This window comes from Procambarus clarkii, chromosome 46 (genome assembly GCF_040958095.1).
Source record: "Procambarus clarkii isolate CNS0578487 chromosome 46, FALCON_Pclarkii_2.0, whole genome shotgun sequence".
In the NCBI taxonomy this organism is placed as follows: Eukaryota; Metazoa; Arthropoda; class Malacostraca; order Decapoda; family Cambaridae; genus Procambarus; species Procambarus clarkii.
Genome location: NC_091195.1, coordinates 28536906 through 28550040, shown reverse-complemented (window position 1 = coordinate 28550040; position 13135 = coordinate 28536906). Strand labels below are relative to the sequence as shown.

At 46.7% G+C, this 13135-nt stretch overlaps 1 protein-coding gene across 2 annotated transcripts in view; it reads right to left on the bottom strand.

Moving 5' to 3' along the window:
* Hip14 (palmitoyltransferase Hip14) overlaps positions 1–13135 on the bottom strand; it is a 94579-nt gene that overhangs the window by 26396 nt on the left and 55048 nt on the right. For both annotated transcript variants that reach the window (XM_069301866.1, XM_069301867.1), the window contains exons 7-8: positions 11644–11769; positions 4391–4591 (exon numbers count right to left, since the gene is read on the bottom strand). In XM_069301866.1, the coding sequence (XP_069157967.1) occupies positions 4391–4591; positions 11644–11769 (327 nt within the window). The remainder of the gene's footprint in view (positions 1–4390; positions 4592–11643; positions 11770–13135) is intronic.

Here is a 13135-nt window from a genome sequence, read left to right as displayed (position 1 = left end):
TTCTGCTACCTTGTTTTATCTTGTAACATCATTTGCGTGCAATAATAAAATATGTGTGTAAAATTCAATTTTTATCCAATTGACTTTGGGGTAGTTTCAAAATGAGCGCCTTTAAATTGCGCACAATTTGATATCAAAATGAAAGATGTAACATGAAACTTGTTGTCAGAACACTTGAAAGATTATAAATATATTTTTTGCAAAATTTTAAAATATTGGTTAAAATTCTATTTAATGTGCTATTATTATGGGATTAGTTTTATAATGCGCACCTTTTAATTGTGAACAATTTGATACCAAAATGAAAGATGTAACATGAAAATTTATGTCAGAACACTGGAAAGATATAACTAATTTTGTGATGATGAACATCCAAACTTAAAATAATTGGTAAAATTCCAGTTATTGCTCTATTATTGTGGGACTAGTTTTAAAATACGTGCCTTTATATTGCGAACAATTTGATACCAAAATGAAAGACGTAACAGGAAAATTGATGTTATCAAACTGAACGAGTATAGACATTTGGCCACTGTGTGGAAATTGATGCTCGTTCACGGGTAACTTTAGGCTTTGCCGTGGGGAGTCACTCGGGGATTTTGGACATTTTATGCATATACACCTGCATTGAATTTAATTGCGAACACAACGATACCAAAACGAATGACATAGCACGAGAATTAGGGTGAGAAAACTGAAATGAGTATACACATTTTACCGATTTTGTGCGCTCACGGGTAACTTTTGCCGACTTTTGGCTTGGCTGTGGGAAGTCATGCCAGGCTTTTTGGACATTACATGCATATGCACCTGTAGGGAATTCTATTGCGAACACAATGATACCCAAACAAACGACGTAGCATGAGAATTAAGGTGAGAAAACTGAAACGAGGATACACATTTCGGTGTCGCCAAGCGCTAACCCGCACGAAGGGAGAGTGACCTCTCAGTTTGCGGTGCGCATGCCGGGATAGCAAAAGTGTTAATACCTCTAACCTCTTCTCGTAGCTCTTGTCCTTCAGTTCTGGGAGCCACTTGGTGGCATGTCGTTGCACCTTTTCCAGTTTGTTGATGTGCTTCTTAACACTCTCCAGCCTACTGCAGGCACACTGCTAACTTAGAGGTCGCGCCTCTGGCGTGCGGGCGGGCGAGCGGCGACACCGAAATGTGTATACTCGTTTCAGTTTTCTCACCTTAATTCTTGTGCTATGTCGCTCGTTTTGCTATCATTATGTTCACAATAGAATTCCCTACAGGTGTACATGCATATAATGTCCACAAGCCCGGCGTGACTCCCCCTTAGCAAAGCCTAAAGTTACCCGTGAACGAGCACCAATCATCACACCCGCAACCTAATGTGTATACTCGTTCAGTTTGATAACATCAATTTTCATGTTACGTTGCTTGTTTTGGTATCAAATTGTTCACAATATGAAGGCGCATATTTGAAAACTAGTCCTATAATAATAAAGCAATACTGTAACTGGAATTTTAACAAATATTTAAATTTTGGACACATCACAAAATTATTTATATCTTTCCAGTGTTCTGACAAAAATTTTCGTATTACATCTTTCATTTTGGTATTAAACTGTGCGCACTCTAAAGGCGTTCATTTTGGAACTAGCCCGAAGTCGATCGGATAATAAATGAATTTTATACAAATATTTTTGAATTGGATGCGAGCACTGTCCGACGCTCGGACACAAGAGAAAAAAATCCGACATGAGGGGTGTCCAAAGAGTGCGATAGATATTACATCAACATTACCATTAAATTTGTTCTCATAAGTTGAGGATGGAATTGGCTTTAACAACCTCTTCTTTCAATGCATTTCACTTGCCAACAACCCACACAGGGAGCGAGAACTTCCTTACATCTCTATAACTGTGTCCAGCTTCCATTAATGTCCCCTTATCCTACCTCCTTTTAATATAAATAGGCTCCTTTATACACTGTCTATTTCCTGTAGGATCTTGTATGTGGTGATCATATCTCCCATATCTTCTCTTCTCTAAGGTTGCGAGGATGAATACCCTCACCCTGTCCTCATAGCTGAACCCTCTAAATTATGGCACTAACTGAGCTGTAAATCTGGTGCAAAAGTTATGTACATTGAGTGTTACGTTATGTACAAGTTAAGTTAAAAGTTACGTACATAGGGAGCCGGTCGGCCGAGCGGACAGCACGCTGGACTTGTGGTCCTGGGTTCGATCCCAGGCGCTGGCGAGAAACAATGAGCAGAGTTTCTTTCACCCTATGCTCCTGTTACCTAGCAGTAAAATAGGTACCTGGGTGTTAGTCAGCTGTCACGGGCTGCTTCCTGGGGGTGGAGGCCTGGTTGAGGACCGGGCCGCGGGGACACTAAAGCCCCGAAATCATCTCAAGATAACCTCAAGATAGATCGGTGAATGAAATGTAGAGAACTGTGCCCGTGTTGTTAAATTCAAGGAAATTTGCTGCCTCATGCCACTAAATCTGATTAAAATTGCATCACTGATTTTTATTGATGGTGGTGTTAATGGTGATAATATGGCAGTTTTGATAATAGCAGTGGTGGTGCAGGTTGAAGAAACTTTGTCCACCAGGTTAATGTCGCTACGCTTACAAAATGTACATGGAGAAATAGGACGGAAAACTAAATACATATTTTGTTCAGCTATTGACAAAATATGCTGAACCAAAATCATTTCTGACTGGCATACCCAAATTCAGTGGAAGCCCCCTTGCATGAGGTTATCTTGAGATGATTTCGGGGCTTTTTTAGTGTCCCCGCGGCCCGGTCCTCGACCAGGCCTCCACCCCCAGGAAGCAGCCCGTGACAGCTGACTAACACCCAGGTACCTAATTTACTGCTAGGCAACAGGGGCATAGGGTGAAAGAAACTCTGCCCATTGTTTCTCGCCTGGGATCGAACCCAGGACCACAGGATCACAAGTCCCGTGTGCTGTCCGCTCGGCCGACCAGCTCCCCACTATATATGAGGCACTATCTCCCTGGCAGTCTCTGGTACTACACTCACTACCTACCACCTTTTCCTTCACCTGGGCTCTAGGAGACTCGAGCCACGGACCCCGCGTGCGTAGGGCCACAGAAGGCCTCACACTATGAGGCACTGCCAGGGAGATAGTGCCTCATGCAAGGGGCTTTAAGAACAAGAGGTCATAGATATAAACTAGCTAAATACAGATGCCGAAGAAATATAAGAAAATTCACTTTCGCAAACAGAGTGGTAGACGGTTGGAACAAGTTAGGTGAGAAGGTGGTGGAGGCCAAGACCATCAGTAGTTTCAAAGCGTTATATGACAAAGAGTGCTGGGAAGACGGGACACCACGAGTGTAGCTCTCATCCTGTAACTACACTTAGGTAATTACACTTAGGTAATTACTACAACTTGAGGCAATTACAGCTTGGCAACAGTAGTTGCTTCTGGAATCTTTCCTTATTAAGCCTCCTCACAGCTCAGTCGATAGAGCTTCGGCCTCACATGAGTGGGGTACGCAGTTTGAGTTTTCTAGAACCCAGGTGAATGTTTATTTCCAGGGAAGTGTGGATGACAATTTACCTACCACCTGTTGCAAAGCAAGCTAGGGGCCAGATTCACGAACCAGTTACGCAAGAACTTAAGAACGTGTACATCTTTTCTCAATCTTTGGTGGCTTTGCTTACATTTATTAAACAGTTTACAAGCATGAAAACTTCCCAATCAACTGTTGTTATTGCTATAAACAGCCTCCTGGTGCTTCAGAGCTCATTAACTGTCTAATAATTGTAAACAAAGCTGTCAAAGATTGAGAAAAGATGTACACATTCGTAAGTACTTGCGTAAATGCTTCGTGAATCTGGCCCTAGGTCCCCAAGGGAGTACATTGTGTGCAAGGTAAGTGTCTAAGGATCAGAAACTCATATTGGTAATGACAGTGTGGCACCTGAGCATCATTGACTGTTTCTCACACTACCACACTCCAGAAATGTTAAAATAAGCTAATCAGTGATATCCATGTATGTACTTTACCTAAATAAACATTTGATTTGATTTGATTTGATTTGACATGTAAATAGTTTATGTAAAATGAGTATAATATTCAATAACTAGACTTTCAATAACAATTATTGATAATCCTGCACCGGCATTTCACTCAAACCTGAGTGAATGAAGAGCGTCACAAAGACGCAGCCTTTCGGAGGAAGCGGAACGAGAAATGTAAACATACTGATAATGTATAAATACAAACTCTCATCTCTAAACCCACATCTTTGCTCATCTCTAGTTAAATTTATCATAAAATATTTGTGGTGCATCGTCTCTCTCTTGTGTAACTCAAACTATTAATGAAAATTGAATTAAATATTAATGACAACACCAAACGCAAGATATATTGAACTTACCTTAGTAGCTAGATAAACTGCCATTGGCATAACGGTCATGAGTCGTTCGTCAAATAGAATTCTGGAGATTCCATAGACTACAATATATAACGCGGTGAAAAGTCCCAGCTTCAGAACATAATAAAGATTTAATTTCAAGATGAGGCCAATCACATAAAAAACGAGAAACGGAGTTCCCATCATAGTCCAGTATCGAAGACTCTGTTGAAGTAAAGCAACACTTTCTTTATAAATTGCAAAATTAAAACTAAGTCTAAGATGACAATTAAATGAAAGACAATAACCTCAAATTACTGCACTAAGTTCTTGTGCTTTTTCTCTTTTGTTTTTGCATGTGATGTAATACACCGTGGCCAACTAGCAAGACTGCAGCAAGTCTGTATTTTCTGGCATACAAGATCCATCTAAAACACAAAAGATATCCTTGTGGGAAAAAATAATTTAAGGATGTTTCATCATACATTTATTGGATTTATTATTTATTTTCAAGTGCTTTTGAAGGGTAAAAATCCATATGATCTGGTCCGTGTGAATACAATATATATCAGGATGACATGGGCCAAAAACATGTCCTATCCACTAGTTAATATAGTACTAGTATATATATCAAGTATTACTATCCTCACACAATTCAACACCACACACCGGTACACTGACTGCCACCTAAACCCCCATGCCATATTATTTTCTCTCTCTCTCACCTGCATTGAATTAACCTTACACTCTTCATCCTTACTAAATGCCCAAACCATCTACTTCCACTCCCTATTACACACCTGTATTCATTTTGCAACACGACATACCCTCTAGATGTTCTTAAATACAACTTACTGTCCGCTAATTGAATATTCGCTCAGTATATTCCACTTTATATCGCTTCAAAGTTTATCCTAAGCTCATTCTAAATGTATGAAAGATGCAGACATTTCTATCCTACCTCTCGTCACGTCAACGCCACCTGCCACTCTCTCGTCACGTCAACGCCACCTGCCACTCTCTCGTCACGTCAACGCCACCTGCCACTCTCTCGTCACGTCAACGCCACCTGCCACTCTCTCGTCACGTCAACGCCACCTGCAACTCTCTCGTCACGTCAACGCCACCCGACACTCTCGTCACGTCAACACCACCTGCCACTCTCTCGTCACGTCAACGCCACCTGCCACTCTCTCATCACGTCAACACCACCTGCCACTCTCTCGTCACGTCAATGCCACCTGCAACTCTCTCGTCACGTCAACGCCACCTGCAACTCTCTCGTCACGTCAACGCCACCTGCAACTCTCTCGTCACGTCAACGCCACCTGCCACTCTCTCGTCACGTCAACGCCACCTGCAACGCTCTCGTCACGTCAACGCCACCTGCAACGCTCTCGTCACGTCAACGCCACCTGCAACGCTCTCGTCACGTCAACGCCACCTGCAACTCTCTCCTCACGTCAACGCCACCTGCCACTCTCTCGTCACGTCAACGCCACCTGCAACGCTCTCATCACGTCAACGCCACCTGCCACTCTCTCGTCACGTCAACGCCACCTGCCACTCTCTCGTCACGTCAACACCACCTGCCACTCTCTCGTCACGTCAACGCCACCTGCAACTCTCTCGTCACGTCAACACCACCTGCAACGCTCTCGTCACGTCAACGCCACCTGCAACTCTCTCGTCACGTCAACGCCACCTGCAACTCTCTCGTCACGTCAACGCCACCTGCAACTCTCTCGTCACGTCAACGCCACCTGCCACGCTGTCGTCATGTCAACGCCACCTGCAACTCTCTCGTCACGTCAACGCCACCTGCAACTCTCTCGTCACGTCAACACCACCTGCCACTCTCTCGACATGTCAACGCCACCTGCAACTCTCTCGTCACGTCAACGCCACCTGCAACTCTCTCGTCACGTCAACGCCACCTGCCACGCTCTCGTCACGTCAACGCCACCTGCAACTCTCTCGTCACGTCAACGCCACCTGCCACGCTGTCGTCATGTCAACGCCACCTGCAACTCTCTCGTCACGTCAACGCCACCTGCAACTCTCTCGTCACGTCAACGCCACCTGCCACGCTCTCGTCATGTCAACGCCACCTGCCACGCTCTCGTCATGTCAACACCACCTGCCACACTCACCATGTCAACACCACCTGCCACACTCACCACATCAACACCACCACCTATTCTCATCATGCCAACATCACCTGCCCCCACACACTTATCACTTGTTAGGTCACTTATTAATGACCACCCACTTTCTGTAATATTAAACTACAGTATTTGTATAGCCCTTCTTGCTTATATAATGTTCTTTCTTTAATGTTCTCTATTGCCAACTTCTCCCAGGCCCCAATACAGTGCAACCTCATTTCAATTAACTATATGACACCAACCCCAATTCATTGCGGTGAAGGATTTGTTGCAACTGGAGATGGGCTCCAGGATATTTGTAAACAAAAACTGGGAAATCTCAAAATGGAAACTAACCACAGAATTTGGTTTTAAATGTGCTCATGGTTTTCCCAAGGCCCCAACTCATTCTTCTAACATTGTGCTCTTCTACGAAAATCATTGAAATGTGACTGGAGCCATATTAACTGTTACCATTCATACCATAATATTTCACATGCTCTATGGGCTAATTTCACTAAAGAATTCTTTCATTTTTAACCTATGATATGATGGGCAAGTTTTCCACCAGCTGGTGAACTCTGTCCCAACATCCTAAGAAAATCTGCACATCGCCTGCTTGAGAGAACAAGAGTTTGTGAATAAATTCGACCTGAAAAGTGCACGTTCCAACTGGAGATTCACCGCATTGAGGTTCCCTGAATTGAGGTTCCACTTTAGATTAGACATTTATTGGTTCTTTAAGTACTACTCCATCTTTCACGTATCACTTCCGAATATGACACTAAGCTATCATCTAGATTTTTGGCAATTACATATTTTTCACAATGGTTTTTGTTCACTACTCTTGCACATTCCTGTATCTGTGATATTATGGTCCATTCTCGACCCTTATCAAATTGTTACATGTCCCAACTTGATAAGGGTCCAGGATGGACCAAAATATTGGTACTCACTTAATTTCACATAGGGGGGTATTGAGTCAAGGCACTACGGGCTCACCCTAAGCCCGGCCTGAGGCCAGGCTTGACTTGTGAGAGTATGGTCCACCAGGCTGTTGCTTGGAGCGGCCCGCAGGCCCACATACCCATCACACCCCGGTTGGTCCGGCACTCCTTGAAGAAAACAGTCTAGTTTTCTCTTGAAGTTGTCCACGGTTATTCCAGCAATATTTCTGATGCTCGCTGGTAGGAACAACTGCGGACGTCCAAACACCTTAAAAGACGCAGACGGGCCACGACGACCCGGGTAAGGCGTGTGAACACGCAAGGTGCCAAGTTCAACCCAAACCGGAGACAACGAAAACGGTAACCCTGGAGCCCCACAACAAAACCGAGCCAGTCCCTGAACCCTGGATGAATCGGGACATGCCAATAAGCGTCCCAGAGGTCCAGGGACACCATTCAAGAGCCCGGTACCAACAGGAGCCAAACCTGGGAAAGCGTAGTCATCCGGAAGGAGGGGCCATGAATTCCGGGGTTCAGTCGGGACAAGTCCAGAATGAACTGCAGGTCCGCACAGTACCGTTTCGGTACTGGGAACAGACAGGAAACCCATCAGAGGGACGTCATCGTTTCGACCACGTCCAAGCAAACCCACTCCAAGATAACTTGACAGAGTGCAGGGAAAGAAGCCTGCCCCGAACCCCCTGAAGGAAGAGGGGCCACCCAACGCCACCTCAGGCCGAAGGAAACGACTCAAAATGCCCACAAATTGTGCGACCAGGCGTGAGCGAAAAGCGCAAGCCTCCCCTCACAGCTCCGTCAATAAGGAAAACTGCGAAAGAGCCGGCGCCCCTTATGAAACCCCGAACCTTGCACAGAGCGAACACTGTGCTGACCAGACAGTGCTGACCAGACGAAGACCGGTCCGAAGTTTGGGCCGGCCCCGAAACTGGCACCAGGGGCCTACCTTGACGAGAGGAACACCAAGCCCTGGCACGACCCCTCCGGGAAGGCCCCACCCCCTGGGACCTCCGGAGAACCAACAAGTCAGACATAGGATGACAACTATCCGAAGCAGCCTGCAAATACTGCGCCACGGCAGAATTAGCAAAAAGCAGAGGACATCCTAAGAGCCAGGGGCCCAGGCAGGTTCCAAGGAGGAGACAAGCACCGCTCGCTACCACGCGAGCCGGGAAGCATAAAACAGTGAAACCGCATCCCGCAAGATCGAGCTTCAACAAGGCAGACGACGAGCGAGCCGCCAAGCCCAAGGCAGCAGACCCAGGAACGGACCCAAACATCCCGACATCCTTCTCAAGCCAGTCCGAAGACAGCTCCAGAAGGGAAAAAAAATGCAAGGCCAAAGCCAAGAGGCCACGGGCGCACAAGTCCTAAGCATCCTGCGCAGCCGAAAGGGAAGGAACTTGCACATGGAGCTGCAAGACGCCAACATCCCAGGAAAGGGCAGGGGCAAACAAGCTCTCATTGAGGTGCTCAAGGTCGTCCCCCAGGAAAACTTGAACCACAGTTGAAGCCTCGCGGCACTCAAGCGTGCGGGAATGTCAGAAGGAATGCCCAGCCTCCAAAGCAAACACAGGACAGTCCTCCAGCCAGGACGAATCTGGAACTTCGTAACGGACCCAGAAGGGGAACGATGTCTCAAACCTGAAAGATGGAGGATCCATAACAGAGGCATAATGCAGGTCACAGAGGCATATTCCAGGTCCAGGAACACCATGAGCGTAGCTCTCATTCTGTAACTACACTACACTAGTTAATTACAGGAGATAAGCCGCAAGGGCCGCCCGCACTGCAGAAGGTTGGATGCGAGAAGCCGAAAACCTCCGGAAAGATGGAACCAACGCACCCAGGGGAACACGGAACCGACCCCGGGAAGGGGCAGACACCAAATCCAACTCATACGCAGAAGGGGGAAAAGAAAACCCCACTCCTTTTAACAGTAAGCCCCACTCAGAGGGCTGAAAAAAACAGGCTGGGTCCAATGGGGTCCAACCACCCCCCCCCCAAAGTCTGCCCCTCCCCAGCCCAAGGATCCTCCACCGCCCGGAGTCATCCCCCAAAGCACCGGATTCAAAAGAAAAGGCCAGCGCAGCCAGAAACGCCTGACGGAAGGGGGTCCACTGGCCAGACCCAGAGGCTTCGGCAGGGAGATCGGACACGAATGCCTCCGTCGCCTCACCGGAAGGGGCGTCCCCCGAGACTGCCCGAGTCTCAAGACCATCTAAACCCTGCCCCGACTTCGAAACCCTCAGATGTTTTGGAGCCAGAAGCAGGGGAGGGGGGGGGGAGACCAGAATGAAAAACAGCAGGCGAAGGACAAGGGGGCACGAACTGAACCAAGGCTGAAGCGACTATCACCCCCAAGTCTAGGTCCCTATAAGCAAAACGGGGCAGCCTCGGGGCATCCGGGTGAGCAACCAACCTAGCGCGTTGCAACAACCTAAAACGCACATGCAACGCCTGCGCCGCCAGTACTCGCATAAGATCATCATTACATCGGGTAAACCGAGTCACCAGCAAGCAACAAAACTCACAGGACTCGGGGTCGAAAGTGTCACTGACCCAACAGGTAGCATGACGGAGGCAAAAACCGTGAGTCACCTTGAGACAAGGGGACAGAGCAACCCTCAAACTCGCAGAAAGCGAGGGGGACTCCGGGGTCACATCCATCGGACTGGCGCACCCCCTTGGGGTTTCCCAGGGTCCTGAGACGGAACTCACGCTCAGGAAATCTCAGGCAGGGTACTGCTAACTAGCTACCAAGCAAAACTCTAAAGCTGAACCCCAGGGATGTGTACACTCACGGGGACCTAGCAGAGGGGGACCTAGCAGAGTTGTACCACCTTAGAGAAAACAGCACACAGGGCAGGTACAAGGGAGGCAACAACCAAGGCATACCCCCTTCCCCCCACCAAGCAACTGAACAAAAATAAAAATAAAACCCTGCAAGAGGACAGTGTCCTCTAGAAGAACAAAGCCGGTCGTTTCGAATGGTGAAAACAAGCTGCGCAGCACCCTGCGCCCTGCACTAGAGCAACCTGTTTCTTACCCTAAGGTAAACAAGGAAGACAAAACACCCAAGCACCCAAAGGGCGGCCAAAAAAACGAGCAGTAAAATAGCCCAGCAGAGGCAGGACCCAAGGAACTTGTGGAAGGTGGCCCAAAGCTCCAAGGGCAGTACTTACAGGGCACCTAGGGAAGGGAACCCTAGGCGCATGCAGCCCGAGTACTATAGAATAACTCCTGGCTCGCACACCCCTGGGAGACTGCCACCACACACAAGGCACAGTGCTGGAACAATCACTGGAACCAGAGCACATGACCTCTGCCTCTAGCATCAGCCTCAGAACTGAGAGGTGTATTGCCAGCGTGGAGGTCTGGGGTTCCCCCTTCCCCCTCCCGGGGAGGGGGGGGGAGCTGCGCAGACAGCGGCGTGGAGACGCGTGACGTCATACTCGTTTGCTTGTTTCTGTTTGAGGAGTTCTATCCACTTGTTCGGCTTTTTGTAGCAATTTTCACCAGAATAGGGATTTGTCTTGGGATGCTTACCTTTCTGGGTGCCTGACCTAGTAGATGGCAGACATAGAACGCTTCCAACCACACGGGGGTTTCTATAGGCCATTGCTTCCCAGAACCTAGTCCCTGAGGGGGGCCAGGTTCTGGCTCGTGGTCCCCGGTAGGCCCATAGAACTCCATACACATGACTAATGCCAAAGTCTGACATTCGCATATCAGCCTGGCCAGCTCCGGGGAGCCGTAGGGGCTCCTCCTAGAAAGTCTGTTGTATTTAAGCTAAACCCTTTATTTTTTATATTTTGTTTGCACCTCATGTCTGCATAATCATTCATCAGTCATATTTACAGTCCACATTCACACTCGGTTACAATCAATACTTGTTATTAGTCTAAGTACAGAACCATACAACAGCCTGGTTGATCAGTCCAGCAACCAGGTGGCCTGGTCGACGACCGGGCCGCGGGGACGCTAAGCCCCGGAAGCACCTCAAGGTAACCTCAAGGTAAGGTTACAAATCAGTATAATCAATTGCTAAATCACAGATTTCTAAACTGAATATACAATTTCGTATAGCTTGTGTCAATACAGAATAAATCTTGCAAGACTATTTTATTATTCAGTAAAAATTACTTGTAAACCCTCAACATACCTTGTCATTGGATATACGATAACATATATTTCTTGCCGACTTTTGCATCTCTTGAAGCTTTTCCAAAACTTTTTTATCCAGCCACTGAGTCTTTCTCTTCATTATTAGGCTGTAAGCCGACTCTCCCTGAAATGAGCCAGAAGTTACGATGTTGCACTGTAATACACACGAGAGACAAATTTATTTATTTTATATATTTATTTATTATATATACAGGCGCTCCTACATTCTTGTAAAGCCACTAGCACGCATAACATTTTGGGCAGGTACTTAATTCTAATTTTTTACTGGAATATGACCCGCCAAGTTGTTTAACAACTAGGTACCAATTCACTGCTGGGTGAGCAGAGGCTACAGTTAAGGATTGGCACCCAGTCACTCCTTCCCGGCCAGGATACGAACCCAGGCCAAAGCAATCGTGAAGTGCCGGGCGAGTGTTTTACCACTGCTGAATGGGGGACTGCAATGTGATAACAGGAAAGGCACTGGATTGGCTACGGGAATACTTGACCTACAGATAACAAAAGGTAATCGGAAATGTCAGGCAGGAATGAAATGGAAAGTAGTGTTCCATATGGCTCTGTCCTAGGACCATTACTCTTTCTAATTTATGTAAATGACCTTACAGATTGAGTGAACTGACACATGTCAATGTTTGTAAATAATGCAACGTTAACGAGGTGAGTAACAACTTACGAGGACTGCAGGATGCTGCAAGAAGACTTTAACAAACTTCAGGAGTGGACAGATAAATGTCCACTCCTTGGAATTCAATCCAAGTAAATGTAATGAAAATATTTAAGGGAGATATATGATCGGTATTTAACTACACTATACAGGAAAAGCAATTACAAGAAACAATAAGAGAAAAAGATCTGGGAGTAGACATAATCCCAACACTAACACCAGAAGTTCATGTGAACAGGATGACATCAGCAGCATCTTGAAGTTATCTTGAGATGATTTCAGGGCTTAGCGTCCCTGCGGCCCTGTCCTCGACCAGGCCTCCATTTTGTTACACATCCCCAGGAAGCAGCCCATAGCAGCTGTCTAACTCCCAGGTACCTATTTACTGCTAGGTAAGGCCAGGAGGCCTGGTCGACGACCGGGCCACAGGGACGCTAAGCCCCGGAAGCACCTCAAGGTAACCTCAAGGTAGGTGAAGAGGCATCAGGGTGAATGAAACTCTGCCCATTTGCTTCCGTCGGGGATCGAACCCAGAGCCTTAGGGCTATGAATCCTGAGTTCTGTCCACTCAGCCTTCAGGCCCCCTAAGGGCCTAAACATATGTTAAGTTGGCAAACATAAGAACATCATTTAAGAATCTAAACAAGGAGTCCTTCAAGTCCATACACACTGCCTATGTGAGACCATTACTTGAGTATGTAGCACCAGCATGGAACCCACACCCTGTGAAGCACAAAAAGAAACTTGAGAAAACTCCAAGATTTGCAACTAGATTATGTAGTACCATAATTCAGAGGGTTCACCT